This window comes from Ictalurus punctatus, chromosome 21 (assembly GCF_001660625.3).
Source record: "Ictalurus punctatus breed USDA103 chromosome 21, Coco_2.0, whole genome shotgun sequence".
Lineage (NCBI taxonomy): Eukaryota > Metazoa > Chordata > Actinopteri > Siluriformes > Ictaluridae > Ictalurus > Ictalurus punctatus.
Genome location: NC_030436.2, coordinates 1,175,921 through 1,200,181, shown reverse-complemented (window position 1 = coordinate 1,200,181; position 24,261 = coordinate 1,175,921). Strand labels below are relative to the sequence as shown.

General features: G+C 39.5%; 2 protein-coding genes across 2 annotated transcripts in view; both read right to left on the bottom strand.

Annotated features, from left to right (window-relative positions):
* unm_sa1614 (un-named sa1614) overlaps positions 1–8,974 on the bottom strand; it is a 49,534-nt gene extending 40,560 nt beyond the window's left edge. Inside the window, exon 1 of the mRNA XM_017450369.3 lies at positions 8,575–8,974. Coding sequence (XP_017305858.1) covers positions 8,575–8,700 — 126 coding nt within the window. The 5' untranslated portion in view covers positions 8,701–8,974. The remainder of the gene's footprint in view (positions 1–8,574) is intronic.
* Positions 8,975–10,007: 1,033 nt separating this feature from the next.
* The window catches only part of fer1l4 (fer-1 like family member 4), a 36,532-nt gene continuing 22,278 nt past the window's right edge, over positions 10,008–24,261 (bottom strand). The window contains exons 27-46 of the mRNA XM_017450226.3: positions 23,255–23,428; positions 22,942–23,052; positions 21,963–22,124; positions 21,591–21,762; positions 21,380–21,492; positions 18,781–18,897; positions 18,614–18,653; positions 16,939–17,045; positions 16,707–16,841; positions 16,443–16,556; positions 15,747–15,874; positions 15,129–15,299; positions 14,695–14,849; positions 14,328–14,509; positions 13,873–13,958; positions 13,512–13,610; positions 13,027–13,268; positions 11,150–11,448; positions 10,899–10,999; positions 10,008–10,600 (exon numbers count right to left, since the gene is read on the bottom strand). Of these exons, the coding sequence (XP_017305715.1) occupies positions 10,420–10,600; positions 10,899–10,999; positions 11,150–11,448; positions 13,027–13,268; positions 13,512–13,610; positions 13,873–13,958; positions 14,328–14,509; positions 14,695–14,849; positions 15,129–15,299; positions 15,747–15,874; positions 16,443–16,556; positions 16,707–16,841; positions 16,939–17,045; positions 18,614–18,653; positions 18,781–18,897; positions 21,380–21,492; positions 21,591–21,762; positions 21,963–22,124; positions 22,942–23,052; positions 23,255–23,428 (2,889 nt within the window). The 3' untranslated portion in view covers positions 10,008–10,419. The remainder of the gene's footprint in view (positions 10,601–10,898; positions 11,000–11,149; positions 11,449–13,026; positions 13,269–13,511; positions 13,611–13,872; positions 13,959–14,327; positions 14,510–14,694; positions 14,850–15,128; positions 15,300–15,746; positions 15,875–16,442; positions 16,557–16,706; positions 16,842–16,938; positions 17,046–18,613; positions 18,654–18,780; positions 18,898–21,379; positions 21,493–21,590; positions 21,763–21,962; positions 22,125–22,941; positions 23,053–23,254; positions 23,429–24,261) is intronic.

Below are 24,261 nucleotides of genomic sequence, written 5' to 3'. Positions count from 1 at the left end.
TTTTGCTAGCTTATGGTTAACTATTCCACCACCATAAATTAGATTTAAAACCTCAATTTGAGCTTCATACAGACTGCATTTAGTAGGTGGTTGGTGTGATGTGTAAGTGATCTGAACACCGATTTCAGATATTTTCAGCGTATTTTTGGCCACACTGCATTTTGCACTTCACCTCCTGCTGAACACATCTACACTTATCTAATAAAAAAAATTAATAATTTATACATTACACATATACAGTATGTGGTATGATTTTTTTTTCTCTTACAAATGGTGGAAAGGGCTTCCACAGTACTTAAACATAGCAAGAATAGTAAACATACATAGTAAAAATATACAATCATAGTACAAATGTTCCGAGTACTATAGTGAGCCACTGACCAAAGAATAAGAAATCTGGAAGAAACATTGCAGAAACATTTCCTGTTTCAGCAATTCAGGAAAGTTGCAAAAATAAATAAAATCTTGCCTTGCTCAGAGTTATGTTGGTTAAATATACATGGTGTAACGTGTGCAACAGAATTATTCTTGCTATAACTAATAGATGTTATGCAGTGCATTGATGTGTGCACAAATGTAACTGGAGCATAAGATGAGAATACACTGAGGAAATGGTAGCAGAATTATAGACAACAGCTGAGACTACTATCATTATGACTTGTGAAACATAATCAAAAACGAGATTCCGAATCACTGGCACTCTGTCCAGGGTGTACCTCGCCTTGTGCCCGATGCTCCCTGGGACAGGCTCCAGGTTCCCCGTGACCCTGAAAAGGAGTAAGCGGTAGAGGATGGATGGATGGACGGATGGAGATTCTGAATCATGATGAATCAAAAGAGGATTAAGGAAAAACAACAGTAATCTTTTTAAAAAAAAATGTAATCCAAACAGTAAGTTAATCATGACTGTTAACAACGCACACTGCTTTGTCCATGATGAACTCGACCACCATGACGTTGTTATGGACAGTGTACAACCTAACTTAAGTGAATTTTACCAACAATAGGCAAGCGGGAGCTCATCGTTTCCATCCACCGGCTATGAATATCCACGAAGCTGTCATTTCAACCTTAATGAGAACAGAATTTCCGTTTGCAGTTATCTCCCCCCTGCCATTCATCCGCTCTGTATAAACAGCGGGATCTGCGGTGTATTGATGTCAAGCTGACGTCTGCATCAATCATTTGACTTTCTCAAACACTATATAAGTATAATGGCACACTTTTATAAAAAATATATAAATAAAATGAACACAGAGTTAACGGAGCCCCATCTGCCCCATCTCTGAGCCTCAGAGGTCATGACGAAAACAGCTGATGGAGCAGCAGTCCAGGGTTCGGGGCTTTATTCGAGTGAAAAAAATAAACCAGTGAGGGCTGTTTTTCCAGATTTTCTGTGTACTTGTGTATATACTCGACCTGTCTAGGCTGTTAATGATGTTCAACTTCACAATAGTTTACGGTCATGCAAATTGCGGTCGGTTTGTTTTGTTCACTTGTGCGGTGTGGTTGATCCTGGTTCTGTTCCTGTCACTCATTACAGTAAACTAGCGCGCACTGTCCTGTATATTTCATATATTGTGCTCCACTTATCTTCTCGCTGGAAGTGTAGTTCTGTACACGGTTTTGCACTTTATATATTCCTGTGTACAGAGCCTTTATATAGTTGGCTCGGTTTCAACGCGATCCTGAAGGTATCATGTGTAACGAGACAGAAACAAAGTAATGCCTCTGCATCTGTGCATATGGAGGCTAATGACAATAAATACATTTCTGACTTTCTCCAGGACAATGTAAAATATAGGAAGAGTATCAATATCAGACCAATCATACTGCTGCCACATAAAAGGAAACCAAAGACATAGTTTATGTGTAGCAGTTCATTTAAATGGTAAATGGTCTGCACCTATATAGCGCTTTTATCCAAAGCGCTTTACACTGGTTCTCATTCACCCATTCACACACACACACTCACACACCAATGGTAGCAGAGCTGCCATGCAAGGCGCTAACTTACCATCGGGAGCAACTTGGGGTTCAGTGTCTTACCCAAGGACACTTCGGTATGTGGAGTCACGGGGGCCAGGAATCGAAGCTCCAACCCTACGATTAATGGACAACCCGCTCTACCACCTGAGCCTCAGCCGCTCATTTATGATTAATCTAAAAGCAACCTCTTCACGTGTGCTGTGATAGGCGACACAGCATCGGACAGTATACATCAGAATTATGCCTTTCACTCACTGTTGATTTCCTGTTTAATTTTAAAGACTAAATACTAAAAGGACTCGAGAACACATATACGGTAGGTGTAGCTGCCTCACAGTTCAAGGGTCCGATCCGATCCGATCCTGAGCTCGAGGTTACTGTCTGAGCAGTACCCAGGTTTCCTCTTCCCCGTTTCCGCCCACCTCTCAAACATGCCACTGCGAGAGTCGGCTACTCTACATTGACCCTAGGTGTGACTGAGTGTGTTCGTGATGCCATGCGATGGACTGGCGTCTGGGGCACTGGAGGTGTATTCCCACCTCATGCACAGTGTTCCTGGGATAGGCTCCAGATCCACCATGACCCTGACATGGATCAAATGCTTACTGAAGATAAATGAATGAATGAGTTACTGTAATGTCTACAGTAGCTATAACTCTTACCAGTCATCAGTATGTCTCATATCTCAATATATAACAGCAGGAAACAGACATGTGGTCTTTGTTTGCTTTAGCGAAACACTGTTCTCATAATCCAGCACTTCTAAATTTCCTTTTCGTTTGGTTTTAAAAGGGTGGAACAACAAACAGATCAGAGTAAACCAGTCTTTCCACTGTTCATGTCAAACATTTACACCATCATCGCCTGTTTTTTAGTGACCGTGATGCACTTAAACTGTCTTCTCTGTTGGATTTTAGTTTCATTATCCAACATCCTGAAAAATCCTGCTTTGCATGGAAAATGAATCATAAAACGTTGAGGATCTTAGTATCTTTCTGAGCCAACTGTCAACATGAATAAATAACAAGGAATACTTGGGTGTTGTCTAATTTAGCTCATCAGTAACAGCACTGGAAAAAAAAACCCAAAGAATATCATTTGAACAAAATCTTCATGAAATGAATTCATCTTTTAATTATCCAACTGCCCTGTATCAAGGATCATAAAAGGTATAAAACATAAGCAGAGATTTAAAACTCTACTTAAAATGAAATAGTATCATTTTCTACTGCAGGTGTAATTCTCCAGTGTGGCCTCTGGCCTGTTCATAACAGTGCAGTACACTGTAGGTAATAACAGTGTAGAGAAGGAAAGGTGTGGAGGTGGGATATTTCTCATTTGCATATTCAAGCATATTAATAGGTTACTGCATTGGTTATGAGGTCAAAGATGAAGAGATACAGTCGTGTGAAAAAATAAGTACACTCCATGGCTAATTGTTGGCTTTTTTTTGACATTTGGAGAAGCAAACATTTGATCCAGTTTGAAACGGTGCCTATAAATGAAGCTGATATACTTGAACAAAACCACAAGAAAAATAGCTTTTTCAATCATTTACTCAACAGAAATATCAATACACTCTTAAAAATAAATAAATAAATAAATAAAATGCTGGGTTCTTTTTTCTACCCAAATGCATTGAGCCTTTTGGGTCATTTTATTGGGTTATTTTCTCAGTCTTGGGTAGTTTTGGGGTAGTTTTGTGTAACCCAACAGCTAGGTGAGTTGCTTGGTCATTTTCACCGACAGTTGAATCACTTCACCCCTCCCCAAACCTGACGCCCAGCTCCTTGAGTCAAATCGACTCAGCGTGGACCGTTTGAATTCGCCTCGGGTAGAGGTAGCGGTTTTGAAATGGACAGACTGTCAGATTTATTTTGAGAAACAAGATTCGTATCGATATATTTATCCATAAAACCACTAAAAAAGTGAAAATGTGCGATAACAGTCCAGTTTACATGACATTAAATGCACCGCTATCTTCGTGTGCTTTGGCTTACTTGTTTGTAACACCCACTGGATCAGAAGTTGGTTACTCCATTTTTTGGATGTTTTAGACATCCAAAAAGACAACCTAGACAACCCTTTGATCAAAACCTGACATTTTCGTCTTAAATATATTACTTACTTGTAATATTTTGGTATATTTGACATTTTCAAAAGGTAATAACCCTGAAAATATTAACCCATTTATGTAAGGAAATTAACCCAGCGTTTTTGTAAAAATGAGACCATCCTTTGGGTTGAAAAACAACCCATTTTCTGGGTTAAAATGAACAACCCAACTGGATGAGTTAGTTTAGCCCAAAATGTGTTCTGTCCTATATTTACCCAGCCGTTGGGCTTAAAATAACCCAATTTGGGTTGTTTTTAAACCAGAGTTTTTTTTAGAGTGTAGATGTGATAATTCTTCTGTGGGGGAAAAAGTAAGTACACCCTTGGCCTCAGATGCTAGTACTGCCCCCATTAGCAGAAATAACTTCTTGTAGGTGTTTTGCATAATGTCCACCAGTATCTGACATTGGTTTGCTGCAATTTCTGACCACTCTTCCATGCAATATTCTTTCAGTTGCGAGATGTTTGAGGGTTTTCTTGCATGTACTGCACGTTTCAAATCCCCGCACAACATCTCAATGGGATTCAAATCCGGGATTTGACTCGGCCATTCCATAACCCTCCATTTCTTCTTTCTGAGCCGTTAATTGGTGGATTTGCTCGTGTGCTTAGGATCATTATCCTGTTGAAAGGGCCACAAGCAACCCCAAACCATAACATTTACACCACCATGCATCACAGCTGGTATGAGGTGCTTCTCCTGAAAAGCTGTCTTTGGTCGGTGCCAAACATGTCTGCTGTTACTGTAGCCAAACAACTCGGACGTATCTTTGACTCGTCTGTTCAGAGCACATTATTCCTAAAGGCCTGGTCTTTGCCTGTGTGCTCATTGGCAAACTGTAGTCTTGCAGAGGCTTTTTCCTGGCACGCCTCCCATGCAGGTCAAATCTGTGCAATCTCTTGAAACATGTACTTTCAGACCAACAGTTGCAAGACTTACCAGCAGATCCTGTGATGAAATTTTGTGGTTCTTGGAGACTTTTTTTTTGCATTACACAGTCTGTTCTTGGACTGAATTTGCTGGGATGGTCAGTCCTGGACCAATTGGCAGTCATTTGAAATCTGAGCCATTTGTAGATGATTTTCCTTACAGTGGAATGATGTATTTCAAATCATTTGGAGATCTTTTAAACCCCTTGCCGGACTCATAGACATCCACAACCTTTTTTCTGAAGTCCTTACAGAACTCTTTAGAGCATGGCATGATGACACCACACACCTCCATAACAAAGTGAACACCAGACACTAGATATGAGAGGGGTATAAATAATACCGGTTCCTCCTGCACTCCCTAAGCAGGTTCTAATCACTGGCACCCGATCTTGACCACCTGATTCCAATTTATGGGACTGAAGGTGTGATAAATGTAGGAGTGTACCTACTTTTTCCAAGTGACTCATCTGTATTTTGTTCATTTCAATTGTGAAAATGACTACAAAATGTCTATTTTATGTCATTTGACAGAGTGCATCAACTTTTATTAATAGGCACTGTATTGCTTTGAAGGATGTAATGTTATTTAATTGCGAATATGTTTTTAGAGGATTTAAACCTAACATGGTGAACAAATTATATTATAGAATTCAGGCAATTTTACTGGGGTTATCTCATACCGTGCAGCAAGTAATAATCTGGAAGGACCTTTGTAATATCACAGTCTAAAACTGGATTTAAAGAGAAGCAAATTAGTAAATGAATCCCATGTAAATGAATCACATGAAAATGTATCACTTGAATATGAATCTCATGAAAATGAATCACATGAAAATGTATCACTTGAATATGAATCTCATGAATATGAATCACATGTAAATGAATCATACGTAAATGAATCACAGGAAAATGTATCACTTGAATATGAATCACTTGAATATGAATCTCATGAATATGAATCACATGTAAATGAATCAATAAATTAAAGACAATAGGCACTGTATAAAATGTTTGCTCGTGTCAAATGCGTCAAAAAAGCCAACAAATTTTTTCCACATGACTGTATTCCTAGGCCAGTTTTAGTAGTTTCAAGTGCATTCAAATATAATAAGCATATTAGTGTATTATAATAAGCCTCCCAAAGTTCTTCTCTTTCACCTGTCAGGGTGGCTGTATTTGTGTAATTCCCATTTCCCTGACCATGCACAGTGGTCAGACAGAATTCCACACAGTTAAACCTTTTGTTTCTCAAGCCAACCAGAGGGTCTAGCTTTCAGTGTGACCTTTGTATGCATTCATTCCAACTACGCAAAAGGCACTCACCCTGGGCTTGGTTCACTCACACGTTTACGTTACTATATTCATATATAGTCTATCGTGCTTTTATATGAACCGAATACCTCACGAAATCATTAACAGCAATAATTTCCACTGAAACAGATTTAGCTGTCTCTTATACTAAATTGCACCATCTGCAAGTCCAGCCTTAATCTGGACCTAAATGGATTATGTGCATGTCCACAGGTCCGAAATTTACAAATAAATAAAGAATAATGCTACGAAAGAAGTGCACGATGAAATTGATGCAAGGTTGTGCTTGCTCATTAAATAAACAGAAACTATGACTAAAGGGCTGTGCACATGGATCACTTTACAACTGGAGGTATGATATAATTCGAGCATTTCCACTACCATCTGTGTAGCGTCATTTTCAGCATACCAAGAACCAACTGATCCAGTTGCTTTTTTGTCTAGTGATAGACAAGGAGTTTATAACAGACACCAGAGAGATCAACATTTAAGTGGACAGAAAATTAGTTCCTTGCATCATAATGAGCTTGTCCACTGTTGCGGAAGGAGAGAGCAACTCAACAGTACGGCCGGGGGATTTCCATTTACAAGGGGAAGTGGATAATTATAATAGACCATGTTGTGCGCCTGTGATAGTCATGGCAGGCAAAATATTTTTAAAAAATAAAATTACATTCAAAAACCCCACATAGAACACACACAGCACAGAATGTTCATTAGCCTCTTCAGGTTAAAACTCAACAAACGTTTACAATTATTACTGACCAGAATGTCCACTCATTTGTCTCTTAAAGTACCGGTGTTGGTGATATTATTCTGATCCCAGTGTGCTGACCGAGCGCTAATTCATTTACGCTGGCCTTTTTTCCAGTCTGCACTAATCTAATGAGCTTTCCCCATTCGAGCTGATCTGAGATTAGAGGTGTCTCTAATAGTGACTAGTGTTAAGACATGCACAAGAGCTGCTGTCCTGCAGTCAATATAGAATTATCGGTTTTCTACCCGAGCATGCTCTCTGTGCCATTCAAACCCCTCAGGCTACAGATGTGCCGAGTTCACTAGTGGCAGCGGGATCGGCCGTCTCAAACGATGCTCGAATCGTCAAGCGTGTAATGCGCTATACCGTTCAGTTCACACCGCTTTTGGCAGCCTAGTTCATCGCCATGGCTACCTGATGATAATAGAACATGTCTGTTAGAATTAGAGGAAGTCACTGTTCTTATTGTTCCGGGCATGACATTGAAGGCATTCTGTAATCTCGTGCAAAAATGGCACAACAACCATAAGAGGAGGACCTTTTTACCCTTTCTACATGTTTTTTTTTTTTTTTTTTCCTTGGTTTGGTTTTTTGTCCTTGTATTGGGTAAAAGTGTACGTTTAATGGATTTCCCCACATTTGTATACTGGCTATAGTTACATACAATACACAACATAGATTACCCACACGATATGAGAGTTCAGTGATAAATTCATATCGAATATTAAAAATAGTTTAACAGCAGAGGAAATGATCAGAAAACACAAAACGACAGGCTTGTGTTTATAACAGACCTTGAAATCAAGAACATATGCACGACAAGGTTGCAAAGTTAGATCAATTTTACAAAATGCTCCCTATCTATCTATCTATCTATCTATATATATATATATATGTGTGTGTGTGTGTGTGTGTGTGTGTGTGTGTAAGAGTGAGGGGGAATGTGTGTTTAATAAAATGAGCCCAGCTCTCGGTTAGAGGAGCACCACATCATCTACCAGCACCACATCCAGAGCTCATAACAAAGACCATGCACAATTCCGTCTCATACACCACTAGTATCTTTTAATAACACTCAGATAGACGTGTTCGGTCATGGCTGCTCGTGGAAATGACAAAAGAACCAACACACCAGGGATGTCGAGGGAATAAACACACAATCCAGCAGACAAAGAGCTTTTGAAGCGGAACAGAAGCAGTTAAAGGGAGCGCGTCTCCAGTTCACACCGCCTTCATGTTAGTGTGGTGCTGAAAACCAAAACAAAGCGCTGACCGATTAACACACACGTCCACATCCACACATCAGACAAACCGGGACCGAGACACCCGCTCTCCGGCACTCCACACCCGCTCTCCGGCACTCCACACCCGCTCTCCGGCACTCCACACAGCGGTCAGAGTTAATAATTCTAGTGTCAGGTCTCTGTTGCCGAGTGTGGAGAAGTTCAGGAGGAGTAGAGACAGCCTACCTCTTCAATATTGTTGACGGAATTCCTGCAGCTGGTCATTTTGGTGATGAAGGAAGAGGTTGTTGGAGAGCTGTAGTCTTCCCAAGTCTCCGAGATGAACTCGTCCACGGATATAAACTCGGGCATTTTTCTGGCTTTGTGTTTTTGTTTGTTTGTTTGTTTAGGGGAAAAATTAAAAAAAAAAAAAAAAAACCATAAAGAAATTATTTTAAGGCGTACCCATGGAGAAAAGAAACGAACGGAAAAGTAGCTGGTTGTATCTGTGTCAGACTACTGGAAAACATAGTTTAATGAAAATAAAGTGAAGTGTAGAAGAGTTTTCCTGTCAGGGTGTACACTGGCTGAGGGTGAGGAAGAAGACAAGGATGCGTGCTCTCGGCTTCCTCGCGCGGCTGAGTAAAGTGACACGTGCGCATGCGCAGTAGCGTAACGCTTAGCCAAGTGGCTAAAGCTTACAACTACCGCGTTTCCCTCTCTCTCTCTCTCTCTCTCTCTCTCTCTCTCTCTCTCTCTCTCTCTCTTTTAATAACTGCACCCAATTTATTAGGTAACCGGTAACCAAATTTTTGGTGAGGTCTACACTGCAGAAATTAACTCACAGTGCTGCTTACTATATTAACTCCTCACTTTTAATCTCCTTCCATTGTTCCATAAACCCCACTTCCAAGAAAACAAACCTGTGTGAGCTTTTCATTCCGCCCTCTAAAAATGGGAAACTTCAAAGAGTAATATTGTTTAGAAATTACACTGATTTCACTTCATATTAAAAGGAGCACTCCTTCCCCCCCCCAAACAAAAAAAAGGTATAGAGCAGTGGTTTTCAAAGTGGGGGCCGCCAGGGGGCGCCCGGGGGGCCTCAACAATTTGGTGTGAAAAATGAATTCTCACTCTCAGACATCCACATATACACACACACACAATCAATTCCTAATGTAATGTAAAGATGTAATTATTATTTTTTTTTTTAAAAAAAAAGGGGGGGATATATTCAGAAGTCTGTATTTTTAATGTGGTTTAAAGACATCTTGCAAAAGGTGGGCCTCGGTCAAATGTTAATGCCATTTGGGAGGCCTTGCCCTGGAAAAGTTTGGGAACCCGGGGTACAGGCTACCATTTAATTATATCTACTTATTGAAATGAAATGGTCACCATGAACAATTACATATTAAAGAACAACGGAGTAAAGATCTTAGCATTAATACAAAAAAAAATACATACAAAAAAAAGATTTATATTGACTTGGATTTAATATCATTTGGATGGTGAACCATTTTCAGCACAGCAGTGACGATGACTAATGTGTGATGTGTTGGGGGTTTTTGATCTTACACTTGGGGTAAGAGCAGTCCGACTACCCAAAGTGTTTTAAAGAACCTAAAGAACATCAGTTGCAGGCCGTGGTCGAAGACTGTTGTCCATTTTATGCAGACAAATCAGTTATTGTGAATCTTTTATTTGTCTCGTTGAACAGAGTCTCATTTTTAACAACGTGTCACTTTAATTTCAGTGAGGGTTGCAACTTCATCTAAATATTCCACACTGTGCAAGCTGTTTGCAATTTTCCAAACTAAATACCATGGCAGGGCAGCTTTGGCAAATTGTAATTTCACTAAAATGTACATCTTTAAATATTTATAACCAGAGAAGAAGAAAAAAAACATTTCAAATTTTATAATCATACTTTTAAAAGCAAAGATCAATAATCCATTGAAGGAAATTAGGAAATAAATACATTCATTCAGTCTCTAAGGAATAGTTTAGAATCATGTTATTGAGCAGCACACTGTTGTTCTTACTGTTGTCATCTCCATTACAAATCAGTCACAATAAATGCCTCCTCTTACTTTAGCCATTTACAATAAGCTGACTGATGTGTGTGGGCAGGGTGTACAAGATGAGGAAAAGGAACAGTGCCAGAATCGCCAGAATAATCAAAGCAATGATGTATTTCTTGTATTTCTTCCAGATAAAGAACACAAAGGTCTTCATTGGGTTCACAAACCAGTTAAAAGATGTCTTGGGGCGACTGTAAGAGACAAAGTGAGAGGAATTATAGATCATTCAAATCAAACTCTGTTATTGCAAAGTTGCCAGTTTGCTAAGCTGTTTGAACACAGACAAATTAAAGAAACACTTTCAATTGATCAGAACATTCTTGAGAAACTCCAATGACCACACAAGCTGTTCACACCAACCCGGTGAGTGAGTCATTTTTTAGTGTCATTTTTGGTTCAGTGTATAAACGGGATATGATACTATACAGAAAACGAAATATCACTGTAGCTGCAGGACTGTATAGATAGGCACTTGTCTTAATCGCTTACTTTGGCTTATCTAGTGGCTCTGGTTCCTTGCGTGCTTTGCCCACAGGGTTCTTCTCAGCTTCTTCAGCAGTCACCAACTGGAATTCAGCCTCAACTTTGCCCTTAAAAATAGAAATTGTGAATAGTACTTACTAGAAGAGAGCCCTTGCCAGTGTCATCAGATTGTTTTACAATCAGTGAAACCAATAGTCATAGTTATTATAGTCAATCTCATAAGAGCAGAACGATAAAGCTCTTCACATGTTTAATACCATTAAGAGGAAGGTGTTCCCACTGCTGTCCACAAACTGTAGGTCTTCTGGCTTCATCTTGCTGCGTTTGCTCTGCTTCTTTTTCTTCTTCTTCTGCTTCTTCTCTAGTTCAGCCTCTCTCTCCTCCCTCTCGATATCCTCTTGACTCTTCAGTTTGATGAGGGGCCACCAGCCTTTCATCCTCTTGCTGCGGAAGATGGAGAACCGTGGGCTGGCCTTGTCCTTGGCCATCTTCACGCTACAATGCTCAGAGGATTTAGCTGCACGGACCATGTCGCTCAGTCGCAGCTCAATGGAACCTTATGAGAAGAGTAAAAAAAAAAAAAGAGAGAGAGATTCAGAGCTGAAAGTTTTGGAACGGCAAGGCCAATACTTTTATTTTTGCTATACCGTACACTGAAGATATTTAGGTATGAGATCAAAAGATGCACGGTACTGTGCAAAAGTTTTAGGCACCTTATTTTTTTTAGTAAAAACTCTGTAATGTAAACGTTATGTCAGTACAAAAAAAAAAAACAGTTTAGATTCCCGAACATTAGTTTTCTAGCACAAAATTTAATGTTACAGAAAAATGTTTGTATGTCATTAAAGAAAGCAGCGTATTACGTAAGAGACCACTTTTCAGACAAAAAACACAACGAAGGTTGTTGGGGTTTTGCTGCAAAAATAAGAAGCAAGTGCGACAGTCCAAATCTCCAGAAGAAGCGTGGCGGGTTCTGCAAGAAGCTCAATAACACTTACAGCTCATTTCCTTATTTTCCTTCTAAAACTGCACAAATGGTACTGGTGAAAACTGGAGAATTTATCACCAAATATTGACTTTGTTTCATTTACTACTGTTTACTGCTCTTTTTAAAAATTTAGAAACATTCAGTGTCATTATTCTGAAGGCATCTTTGCTCTACAGCATTTCTTTGCATGTGCCTAAAACTTTTGCACAGCACCGTATATGATATGACGGATCAGAATTTCAGCTTTCATGTCCTGATATTTACATCTAGATGTGTTAAACGACTTAGGACATGGCACCTTTGGTGGCAGACCACCCAATTTTTAAGTGAGCAAAACTACTGGAACAGAGTCTTCATGTAAATTGAAGTAAATAGCACGTAATCTTTGGCTGAATATCCTTTGCAGTAATAACTGTATCAAGCCGGCGACCCACTATCATCAGCAAACTATTGCATTCTTATTTTCTAAACTTGTACTGCAACTTCTTTCAGTTGCTTGCTTTGTTGGCTTTCTCCCTACAGTCTCTCTTTAGGAGATGAACTGTATGGGTTAAGGTCTAGTGGTTGACTTGTCCCGTCTAAAACCTTCCACTTTTTCCCCCTGATGAAGTCTTTTGCTGTGGTGCTAGTGTGTTTTGGTTCATTATCTTGCTACATGATGAATTTCCTCCCAATTATATTGGATGTATTTCTCTTCAAATTGGCAGATGTTTTCTGTAGACTTTTGAATGAATTCCTCCGACATCATCACGGGGTTACATCATCAATAAAGATTAGTGAGCCCATTCCAAACGCAGCCATGCAAGCCCGAGCCATGACACTCCCTCCACCATGCTTGAAAGATTAACTCATATGCTTTGGACCATGAGCAGATCCTTTCTTTCTCCACATTTTGGCCTTTCCATCACTTTGGTAGAGGTTAATCTTGGTTCCAGGACTATTGTGTTTCATCTCTGTACTTGTGAATATAGTATAAACAAAATAATTTTAGATTTTATTCAGTGACTCTTTACTCAGAAAGCTTTTTATATCAATGGGTGCAGCAAAGGCTTCATTTATCGAGATGCTCAGCAGTGATGTCCATTCCATCAAATGTTCACTACTGGGTCAATGTCTGACAAAGCTATAGAGGAACGAACAACTTACCCAAGAAGTCATTGGAACCAATGCGGTCATAGTCCCAGACCTGGAGCACCAGCACAGCAGGCTGCCGAAACTCCGACTCGTCTAGAGAAAAGATGGACTCTTTCTTTTTATACGTGATCTCCTTCTCTGTGGGCAAGTAGTCAAAGTGGAAGATGAAGCGCCAGTTAAAATTGCCTTCTCCTGTCAGTGAATTAAAATGCACATCCGTCTCTTGCTTTTCATCCTCCAGTCCTTTAATCCAGCTGGTGGACACACGTGTACACGCACATATACACACATGTATACAAACACACACACAGAGAGTCAAAAAGAAAAATCAGTTAGACTATGAAGGTCAGTCGTTGATGTTATTGTACAGGCCTATAAAAATCAACAAAATACCTACATGTACATGCATGAAGCCTTTAAAAGATGAAATTGTGAAATATTAGATGAAAAAAATGGTCCGATTGTGTTATGTATATCTATATGTATATCCGACTGACCCTTTAACATAAATATCACTTGATGGCTCTCCCGTAAAGGGGTTAACGTCATCCAGGACCACATCGTCAGTATTCCATATAATGACCCGGAGCTCATAGCTGGAAAGAAATGAAGAGAAAAGAAAAAGGAGACAGAGAAGAAAAGAAACACGTTTTACTCCAGGCAAGCTCAGCATATAGGATGCACTCTTGTGAGTAATGTACGATGTTCTACATATTCTTCATATTACATGTATATATTGTAGTTTCTTATTTGATAGACACTTCCTAAACATACTGTAAGATCATGTGCAGAACATTAGCAACAGACACTAATCACAGTTGTTTATTCAATACAGAATTATTCTAACTTGAGTAGCACCTTATAGGGAGTCTGGGTTTGATGTTGACGGGAGGAGGAGCAGGTACATCCACAGGAAACATGTCAATCCACATGTGAACATAGCCCTGCAACAAACATAGACCTGTTTAAGTGTGTTTCTTCTCAAACGACACAACATCCTGAAAAGACGTATTCTCACAAGCCCGTTTTTAACTGAAGAATGAATCTACTTCTGACTTTATCTAAACATAGCTCATCTTTTATGCTCTATAGCAGTGGTCACCAACCCTGTTCCTGAAGATCTACTTTCATGAAGAGTTTAGCTCCAACTACACTCGTGCCCACCTGACCACCTAATCATTGCCTTAAGATGTTCTTGATCAACTAAAACAGGTGTGTTAGATCTAACCTGCTGGAAGGTGGATCTCAAGGAAGAGAGTTGGTGGCCAGTGATCTAAAGTGTAGTCACTGCTGGATAAATGCTAGTGCCTAACCTGGGGCAGGCCTGGCTTGTCTGGGTTAAGCAGTGATCGGACCTCCACATGCTCAGGCACCAGAGGACATGCGCCCAAGGAAAACTCTCTCATCTCTTCCCAACGATGAAGCACACTCAGGGCCCTATGCTGGTCCATCTCCTCATAGTCCTCTTCCGTCTTCTTATTCTTCTTCAGCAGCTCTGAGACGAGTGAAGTGTTTTAAACTCAACAACTGTCTTGACACAACTACAACGATTAGTAACTAATATAGCAACTATTGTATTAGCATATTAACCTTCAAATCCTAATTAAACAAGGTAAATGTGAGAGTTATGATCCAGTTTTTACGCATGTATTGCTCTTTACAGAACATTAAGCCACTGACCTTCCGGAAAATCCTCGTTCGGGATTTTGAATATTTTGTTGAGAACTTTGACTGCTGACTCTCTGTACTCAGGAGAGGGGATCCCATTCTTTCGGCAGACTTCGGCCAAGAGGGTGCAGGGTTTCTTGGCATCTCGCCACATATTATAGCCTTCCCTACCATCACAAGACATGTGCTTCAACAGCTTAATCGGATTAAGGTTTTATTTAGCACCAACAAATTAAATTAAATTAAATGCACTCCACTGAACTTCAAGTTCATTCTTAATGTTAGACATAGTATTTATAATTATAGACATACTATTAGACAATTTAAAATAAAGTTCCAGAGTCTCATAAAATAATTTAAGTTGCACATTTTCATTTTAGCTATATGTCAGTGAAATGTGGTGATCATAATGATGACATAATGTAATCATGCCAGCCATCACTCACTTGTCGTAATGCAGTGAGAGACCACATAGAGCTCGGTGGCGGCTGTAGAAACGGTTCTCCAGGTCAATGCGTGTTTCTCCAATCACGTCATCAGATCCCACCAAGTCATGGTCAAACACAGCCAGCGTAAGCTCCGTCTCCAGAGGGAAGGACACAGTCAGCTCAAACACTCTACAGAAAGAGCGGGAAACACAAGCTGTCAATCAAACACCCAACACACAAAACAGACAGTGACCTGGTAACTCTTAGAAATGAACATTTCAATATAACCACCTTAAGAGCTCGTCAGTTTATTCCGTTGAGAAACCTTTAAAAGCTCTATGTAGAACCTTACAACAGAGGGGTTTTGGGGGGGTCCAAGTGTAACTCCTTCAGGAAGTTAAGAACCCTTGAATTATTCAAGAACCCTTGAGGAATTGTTTTTGTTGGTTTTTTTTTACTGAAAATGTGAGTGACTGAGTGACCAGGAAGATTACATTACATTTATAGCACTTAGCAGAAAATTCAAATATAAGGAGCAAAAAATGAAGATCTTCATAAGCGATGAACTATTACATCGTGTTATACAGCCATGTCCATACATATTTAGACATTGACAATTGAAAAGAGTACACTCACTCTCCAAACACAGGGTTCAGTTGTTTGGGAATGTAGCGCTCCTTAGAGTCTAGCTGCTGCTGTCCTATCTTCACCACCACGTAGGGGTCAGCCTTCCCGTTTGGATCTGTTGGGGCCAGGTTTGTGGCCTTTAAACAACATCAAGAACATCATGAGGAAAGAAAAATAATAGTTTGCTATTTATATATTTACATATCTAATGATATATATTTACATATCTAATGATATATATATATATATATATATATATATATATATATATATATATATATATATATATATATATATATATATAATCAATAAGAGGTGTCCAATCTTATCTGCAAAGGGCTAGTGTGGGTGCAGGTTTTCCTTCCAATCAAGCAGGAGACACACCAGTTTACCACCTGATTCCACCCACACCAGCCCTTTCTGGATAAGACTTGACATGCTGATATGTATAATGGTATACTGGTCTCCAGTTGGGTTGGAGTTATTCCTGCTAAAGGTGGCACAACCAGATTAAGTTCAAGGGAGCAATTAGTTTTTCACATTGGTGAAAGGTGTTGGATAACATTTTACTTCAATAAAAAAATCAATAAAAACTGGATTGTGTGTTTACACTCAGGTTGCCTTTGTTTTACGTCGTATTTCTTTTAAAGATCGAAAAGCAATTTTCAAAATAATTTGTTTTAGTTTTGTTAATCTCATTTATACCTTCACCACATACACACGGACAAGGATTTTGATTGGGGAATTTTTGGGAATTCCATTAGTGATCTGGAAGTCAATGTCCTCATCTTCAGAGATGGGGTAAATCAGAAAACAACCCTGCAACACATCACATCAAAAGTGTTTTGATGATGGCTGCTATAAAACAAACACTTATACTATCCAAACTGAAGATTCAAATCAATTATTTTTTACAAATGGAACAAATATAGGAGAAGTGAGGAGCCTGTTAAATAAACATCAATTCACCTTGTATTTGCCCATGGTCCGTTCACTTTCATCCTCCTCCTCCTCGTCGCAATTAGACTTGCCTTTGTAGATGGGAAAGGTGTGTAGCCAGTCCATGAACTGACTGAATTCATTTTCTAGCTCCGACTTGTACAGCTAATGCAGGGAAACAAGGACAATGTTTTGAATGTTAAAAGTTAACACAACTATTGCACAATATCCAAGGAATAATTATGTAGTAAAGAATAAGAACCTTTAAGGTAGAAATTTTCTTTCTCTTCGGTTTGGGTGGCTCTATGTCAACAATCACAGCATTATCCTCTTCTACTTCTAAAGACATCATGTTAAAGTTCCCTCCCTCTGGTGAAAGAAACATTAAAGGTGCAATTAGTTGTGCTTAGGACACAATTATACTCATGCAAAGAGCTGTGAACAACGAAAAACATACAGCTGAACCATCTCCTTTCACAAGTGACGATATCATGGACAAGATAGAGAAAGTGGGAAGCAAAATGATTGACAGGCATGCAAATGTATACTATTGGTATGTTAGTGAGGTCCACAGTGTAGAAAAGTGACCCACGTCATATATCACAACGCCAAATGTATCACCTAAGTGACACATCACCCTGACGTATCCTGGCTGCAAACACATAGCAGGAGATGTTTCATGTGGTTACAGGCAGTTAGGAGAGATAATGGGTCCAAGGATCTCCATCATTACAGTGGTCATTTCATCTCAGCTACAGTAAGTAGCTAACTAGGATATCAGTGAAGATGCCTTGATAGCTAAGAATTAGTAACAAGCTTAGCTTGCTAGTTAATTGCCTAACATACACAATACTGACAAAAGTTTGTGGACACCTGACCATAACACCCATATGCGCTTTTGTACATCCCATTCCATATTTAAACCAACTTTGACTTTGCTTCACGATTTGGATCGGTTTGAATTTTTTAAATAATGCCGTTTATCTGAACCTGCAACCATTTCTGCCTGACATGCATTTGCCAAAGCTCATCTCTCAAGCTGAAAAGGATGTTTTATTTGTATGTGCAGAATGAAAGCAGAACAAGAGAGACAGAAGAAAAATGACATTCTTCCCTCTGTTCCCTCCCTCGCATCATCGTCACATTGACAGTCCAGCTGCAAAAATGATGTAATAGTCATTGATACTACGACCGTCACATTTCTGCAAAGCGAACACTGAAAATTCATACATTAAAAATGCCATGTAGCCTGCAGCTAACAAACGCTACATCAGCTAACGGTGCAGGAATCAGCTGATCTTTACTGATCTAGCAAGTTGATTTGGTTAGCAATGTTATGAGTACAAACAATTACTCACAAGAACACTCATTTGTATATACAGTATATATTTGAAGAGAAGTACACTAGTGTACTTTTTATATGCTAGCATTTGTAAGTACACTGCATTTACATTTATGGCATTGAACAGATGGTATCCCTTATCCAGAGTGACTTACATTTATCTCATTTTTACATAACTGCTTATATAAAGTTGGGGGTTTAGGGTCTTGCTCAAGGCCCAGCAGCTTGGCGGTGTTGGGATTTGAAACTCACAACCTTCTGATCGGTAGTCTAACGTCTTAGACTACCACTGCCCTACCAGAAGTACACTACATTCAAAGTATTCTATTTTCCAACTATTATTTTAGTTGTAGCGGTAGTAATATGAGTATTTGAATATGTTAAATACTCAGGTCTAGTTCTCATTTATTTATGTTTTTAATGTGAGCAATTTGTAATCCATGGATTTGCCTCATACATTTTATTAAACGTTTACAACTGTATTTGGAGAAGACATTTATTTTGTTTTACTTAAATATTTTGTGGTGAGTTTACCATGCAGCTTCTTTGGGCAACACTTGAAAAGGAACTCGACTCGATAAATTAACCAGCTCACCTCCATCTTGTGGATCATCCATGTCATCATCCTTTTCCTCCTGAAACAGAAAACAGTCAATTGACTGTGAAAATGCTTCGTCTCTTTACAAATACAGCATATACAGTTTGAACAAGAACAGTTTTATTTATTCAAACTTCTAAAAAGTTAAACAAAGCCATTGACACCTGCTTTTCCAGTTCCTCCAGTGATGCGTAATATTTAGACCACCAATCCAGCTCTTCCTTTTCTGGCTCCTCCTCTTCAAGTTCTTCCTCCTTCTTCATGACTCCCTTCAGTGGAGCCTGAAATGTTAATCGTAATTTTGGGTACCTTCTTGTGCATGTTGCCTGCTAACTCACAATATTGAAACTGTAGTCATATTTTCCTCTATTCACCCCTTATTCTCCTAGTTGGGTTGGATTCTCCTTGGCATTATCTACTCAGAGTACTGCACAGCCCAATCACAGTGAACAGTAATCCAAATGCTAGTGTGGCTGAGTGGCTTTCTCTCCCCATCTCATGAGCTGTGCTGGTCTACTCTGCCAAATTAGCTCGATCATCCCTAACACACAGCTGTGGGTCTGGCGGTGGTTTTCCCTCCATCAGAGCCCACGTTATAGTCCAATAACTAGGCACTCTTACCATTCTTCAGTGAGTGTCAGGATGCTGTCTACAGCTGCTTCTAAGAGCTTCCTTTGGGCTGATTATGACCGGGTAGCACCTTGAATCATCATGTTATGTTCACTTTGTTCTCAGCAATGCCTGAAAGCAGATCTGGGTCCTTAATTACATTCCTTAGGAGCATATACAACATGCCAAACTGAAATGGGAGACCCTGAAAAATCCTCTTTTTTTTTGCTCTTAATAACAAGAGTGTGCGAAGTGGCTGTTCTGGTGATAAACTTGCCTTGCATGCACTGGTGACCTACAGAGCATTCCTTGCTGTTCCTGAGACTGTACTGTTTAGATACTGTGGCCATTAAATGCTCAGACCAACTGTTCATCTATCACACAGGCTCCCTTATCTAAGCAGCAAATCAGCCAGAACATCCAGGGAAAGATGGCTATATGACAGAGGTATTCATTGCAAATCAAGCAAAAAGCAAAACATCAAAAGCCCACTAACTGATATTAAAATACGTGTGTAAATGTATTGATTTCCTAGTAAAGAAATAATTACTCATGAGTAATAAACAGTGCCGAATGACGATCAAGTGGGCTCTGATTGCAAAAAAACACACGTACAGGCGTACATGCTGGCACACTGTGAGTCAAGAATTCCCACTGAGAAGTCACGATGGGGTTCCTACAAATGTGCTCAGAGCTGAATTAATCAGAGCGCAATCAAGCTGCAGGAGCACCAAACACTTCCTGAACGGACACTAAACACTGAGCGTGCTCACAGCTTCAAGTCATAATCAAGAGTCCAAGGAGTCCAACTTATAATTAGGAGCTATTTTAAACACCACACAGCGATGTCCTTACACCCAACCTCCCATCAGGCCATCATGAGAGATGGGAGCTTCAGAAATAATTTACAACTTCTTACTCATGGCTGAAGGACTTCATGGTATATAATTGAGTGAGTGATGGCAGATAATTCTCCTTTTTTTTTTTTTTTTTTTTTTTAAATCTAATCTGGTTTTATATGCAGGCTTACAGCGGGGGAAATAAGTATTGAATGCGTCAACATTTTTTTCAGTAAATATATTTCCAATGAGGTTATTCACATGAAATTTTCACCAGACATCAGTATTAACTCAAGAAATCCACACATATACAGGAATCCGAACATTAAAGACCATAAATAAGTTTTTGTGTAATAAAGAGGAACGACACGGGAAAAAAGTATTGAACACACTAACTGAAGTGTATTTAATACTTAGTAGTATTAAATACATTAATAATAGGGCCTTTGTTCGTAATGACCCTTCAAGACACTTCCTGTATGAAGAGATTAATGGGCCGCAGGTGATTGACAGGGCCATTCTAACGCCTTGATTTTTTTCTCTGAAACCAATTGAGAGTTTCCTTTGCTGTATGCTTTGGATCGTTGTCCTGCTGGAAGCTCCACCCACGTCTCATCTTCATCATCCTGGTGGATGCAGCAGATTCTTTTAAAGAATCTCCCGGTAAAGGGCTCCATTCATCGTTCCTTCAGTTATATGAAGTCTGCCAGTACCATGTGATGAAAAACAGCCCACACCATGATGCTTCACCTCCACACTTCACTGTTGGTGTAGTGTTTTTAAGGAAATGTGCAGTGACATTTCTTCTCCAAACATGGTGTGTAGTATCACAACCAAAAAGTTACATTGTGCTCTCGTCTGTCCAGACTACACTCTCCCAGTATCTCATAGGCTTGTCCAGATGAGTCGTAGTAAACTTTAAACGAGCTCTGACTTGCCTTTTCTTTAGTAATGGAGTCTTGCGGGTGAGCGTGAGCAGTGGAGTGCACTGCCTATTGTTTTCTCTGTGACGATGGTACCTGCTGCCTCCGAGTGTTTCTGGAGCTCTTCCCGAGTGGTCCTTGGCTCTTGGGCTACGCTTCTGACTGTTCTTCTGACTCCCTGGTCAGAAATCTCGCGACAAACTTATTTCCCCCACTGTATGTTTAGTTGGATTATATATTATCATAGCTCCAGCTAACTAACACTGTGCATTAGCAATGCCCTTGAAAAACAAGACTTCATAAGGCAGATCAATGTTCTAGATTAGAAGATCAATGGAAAATTAATGTCACAGAAATAATGTAGATGTACATGCACATGCTGAACTACTCACTGTGACTAGATTGAGAGGGTTAATGGGAATTTTTGTGTCTTTTAGGGGAAGTCCTCTCAGGTCCATGCTCATAACTGTCCGAAGAGGGGTGTTCTGTTTTGGAGTTTTTTTCTCTGAAAATAAGAACAGTTGTCATTGCCAAAGACCGTCATAAGTGTGCTGTCATATATCTGTCATAAGTGTGCTGCTTGAGCTAAACACACTCACATACCCTCACGAGGCTCCTCCTCATCCTCCTCCTTCCAGTCATCCAGGTCTTTGGGTGCGAAGTGCATGAGACTCTGCACAACATGAGTCCCCACCAGCACTAGCCGTCCAAATGCCCGTTGTTCCATCACAAAGATGGTAAGGGGAGGATGCAGATACACCAGCTCTGGAAGCTCCTAAACATACACATCACACACTTTCAGCTCCATGCAACTAACATACGCATGATCATCACTGTAATAATCATTACTGTGGCATTACAGAAATGTAAAGACTGTCTTAGTAAGAGACCAACATAAATTGTGACACAATAATGTTAGTGTGCAGCACACATTATTATTTTTATTTTTTTTATCCCATTCTTGAGAAGACTTACCACATCAAAATGCTTAACAATCTCACTGAAGTTGGGGTATTGTTTGTAGTTTGCAATCTCTTCTGACTCAATCAGCTGCCCTGCACACTCCATCCGAACCTGAGGCTTTTCCACTTCAAACAGGTTCACACGTTTCAGGTCCCGCAGACCCCAGTAAAGGACCTGCCGTATGTCAAAACCACACTGACGTCTGTAGCCACTCAGAAGATGAAAGTAAGTAATATAAAACCTCAATGATGCATTCACTTTTTTGCAATGTAAAAGGATCTAACATCTTCATCATGTTCTCATCTGGTCTACCTATATCATGGTTGTTGTACTGTACACTGAAAAGCCTAACAAGCTGACTGTACTCAATTGATTGAGTAAACTCGTCTCCCAAAACTTGCATATTTAAGTTCACTTAACTTGGTTCTCATGTAGACAGTACTTAAATTGTTAAATTCACTTTACTTGACATTCCTATAGTGTACATTATAGTTTATTGAACGGGAATCGAACTCTGGTAGTGACATGTGTGCTTAAATTATTAAGCTCACATCACTTTTAAGTGTACTTAAATACAGGGCGTCCCAAAAGTCTCCATACATAGGGGAAATTAGCACTTTAGCAAAAAGTAACTTTATAAAACTGCCTCTACATGATGAACGTCACTACACTGTTACTAGCAACAGACCATACGAAAAGGACCGCCTTTTGAAATTATCTACCAATCAGAGCATTGGTTCACTTGTTGCCAGGTGGAACTCCTTGCATGGACAATCACATCAAAGAATGATCTGAGCTAATTTAATAAATCATGAATTTGAGTTCATAACACTTGAAATCTTAAGTTTATGTATTTTGTAGGTCAATAAGTTTAAAAAAAAAAAAAAAACCCATAGATTTATGAGTCCAAATTGCAATATTTTAAGTATAATGTTTAGTCATAATTATTTGATTTTTTTAAGTAAAGACAACATTAGGGTTTACAGTGTACCTCTATCCGGAATTTCCTTAGAATGGGTCGCACTCCTTCTGGGATAATGTAATACTTCTCTGACTCCACGTATTCCGGCTCTCTGGGCTCCACATCCAGTGGCAGGACTGGCTGCTCATGTAATATACACATTACATACGTTATAAGTGCTTAAAACTAACATGTATGCATGACTTTAAAAATTTGAACATCTAATTTCTCTTCCGTTAACTCAGTGACATTAAGCACTTGTAGCTTTGACTGCCTGAATATGAAGAATTCTGTCTTCACAGACGTTAGCAGTTAAACTAAGCAGAAAGACAGGAGGACATACCTCCCCAAAACCAGAGTAATCCAGCTCAATTAACTCAAAGGCAGCCAGTAGCTCTCCAGCTTTGCTTTTCCCTTTAGTGATTTCAAAGAACTTCAGCATGGGCTTCTTATATGGCTCCTCCACAAATTTCAGCTCCGGTTCAGCGAATGCTCGACCTAGGGACTGTGGACTGCCCTGTGTTAAATTCATAACAGAACAGTTAAAATATGTTAAATCTGTTACAGTTAAGGTACATCTACAAGACAGGAACTGATCCCAATATACAGCACATTTTATATACTGTATATATACACACACAGTCCCCTCTGAAAATATTGTTCTTACTATACACTGAAGACAAAAGATGAATATGAGACAATACATCAGAATTTCAGCTATCATTTCCTGATATTTACATCTAGATGTGTTAAATAACTTAGGACATGGCATCTTTTGTTTGAACCCATTTTTCAAGTGATCAGAAACATGGGAGCTGTTTTTTGGTGCCTAGGCGTGCCTGTTAGAGTGATTCTTTAAATAAATAACAGTTCTGAATGTCTACTCTTGGTTTGAGCCCTGAGTTTGCAAAAGTTGCAAAAGTATTGGGCATAGACAGTACAACAATTTGGAAAGTCCTGGAAAAAAAGAAGAAGAAGAAAACACTGTACTAACAACCAGACATCAAACAGGTCAGCCAAGGAAAACAGCAGCAGTTGATGACAAACACTGTGAAGAAAAACCCAAAAACAACAGGACATCACCAAAACCTCCACAGGGCAGGGGTGAAAAAGACAGTGAAAGCAGAAATATAAAGGCCATAACACAAGATGCCAACCACTCATCAGCAGTAGGAATCAGAAAGCCAGTTTGGAATACTCAAAGAAATACAGAGATGATCCACAATAGTTCTGGAACAAAGACGAACCTCTACCAAAGTGATGGAAAGGCCAAAGTGTGGAGAAAGAAAGGATCTGCTCATGATCCAAAACATACGAGCTCATCAGTCAAGCACGGTGGAGGTAGTGTCA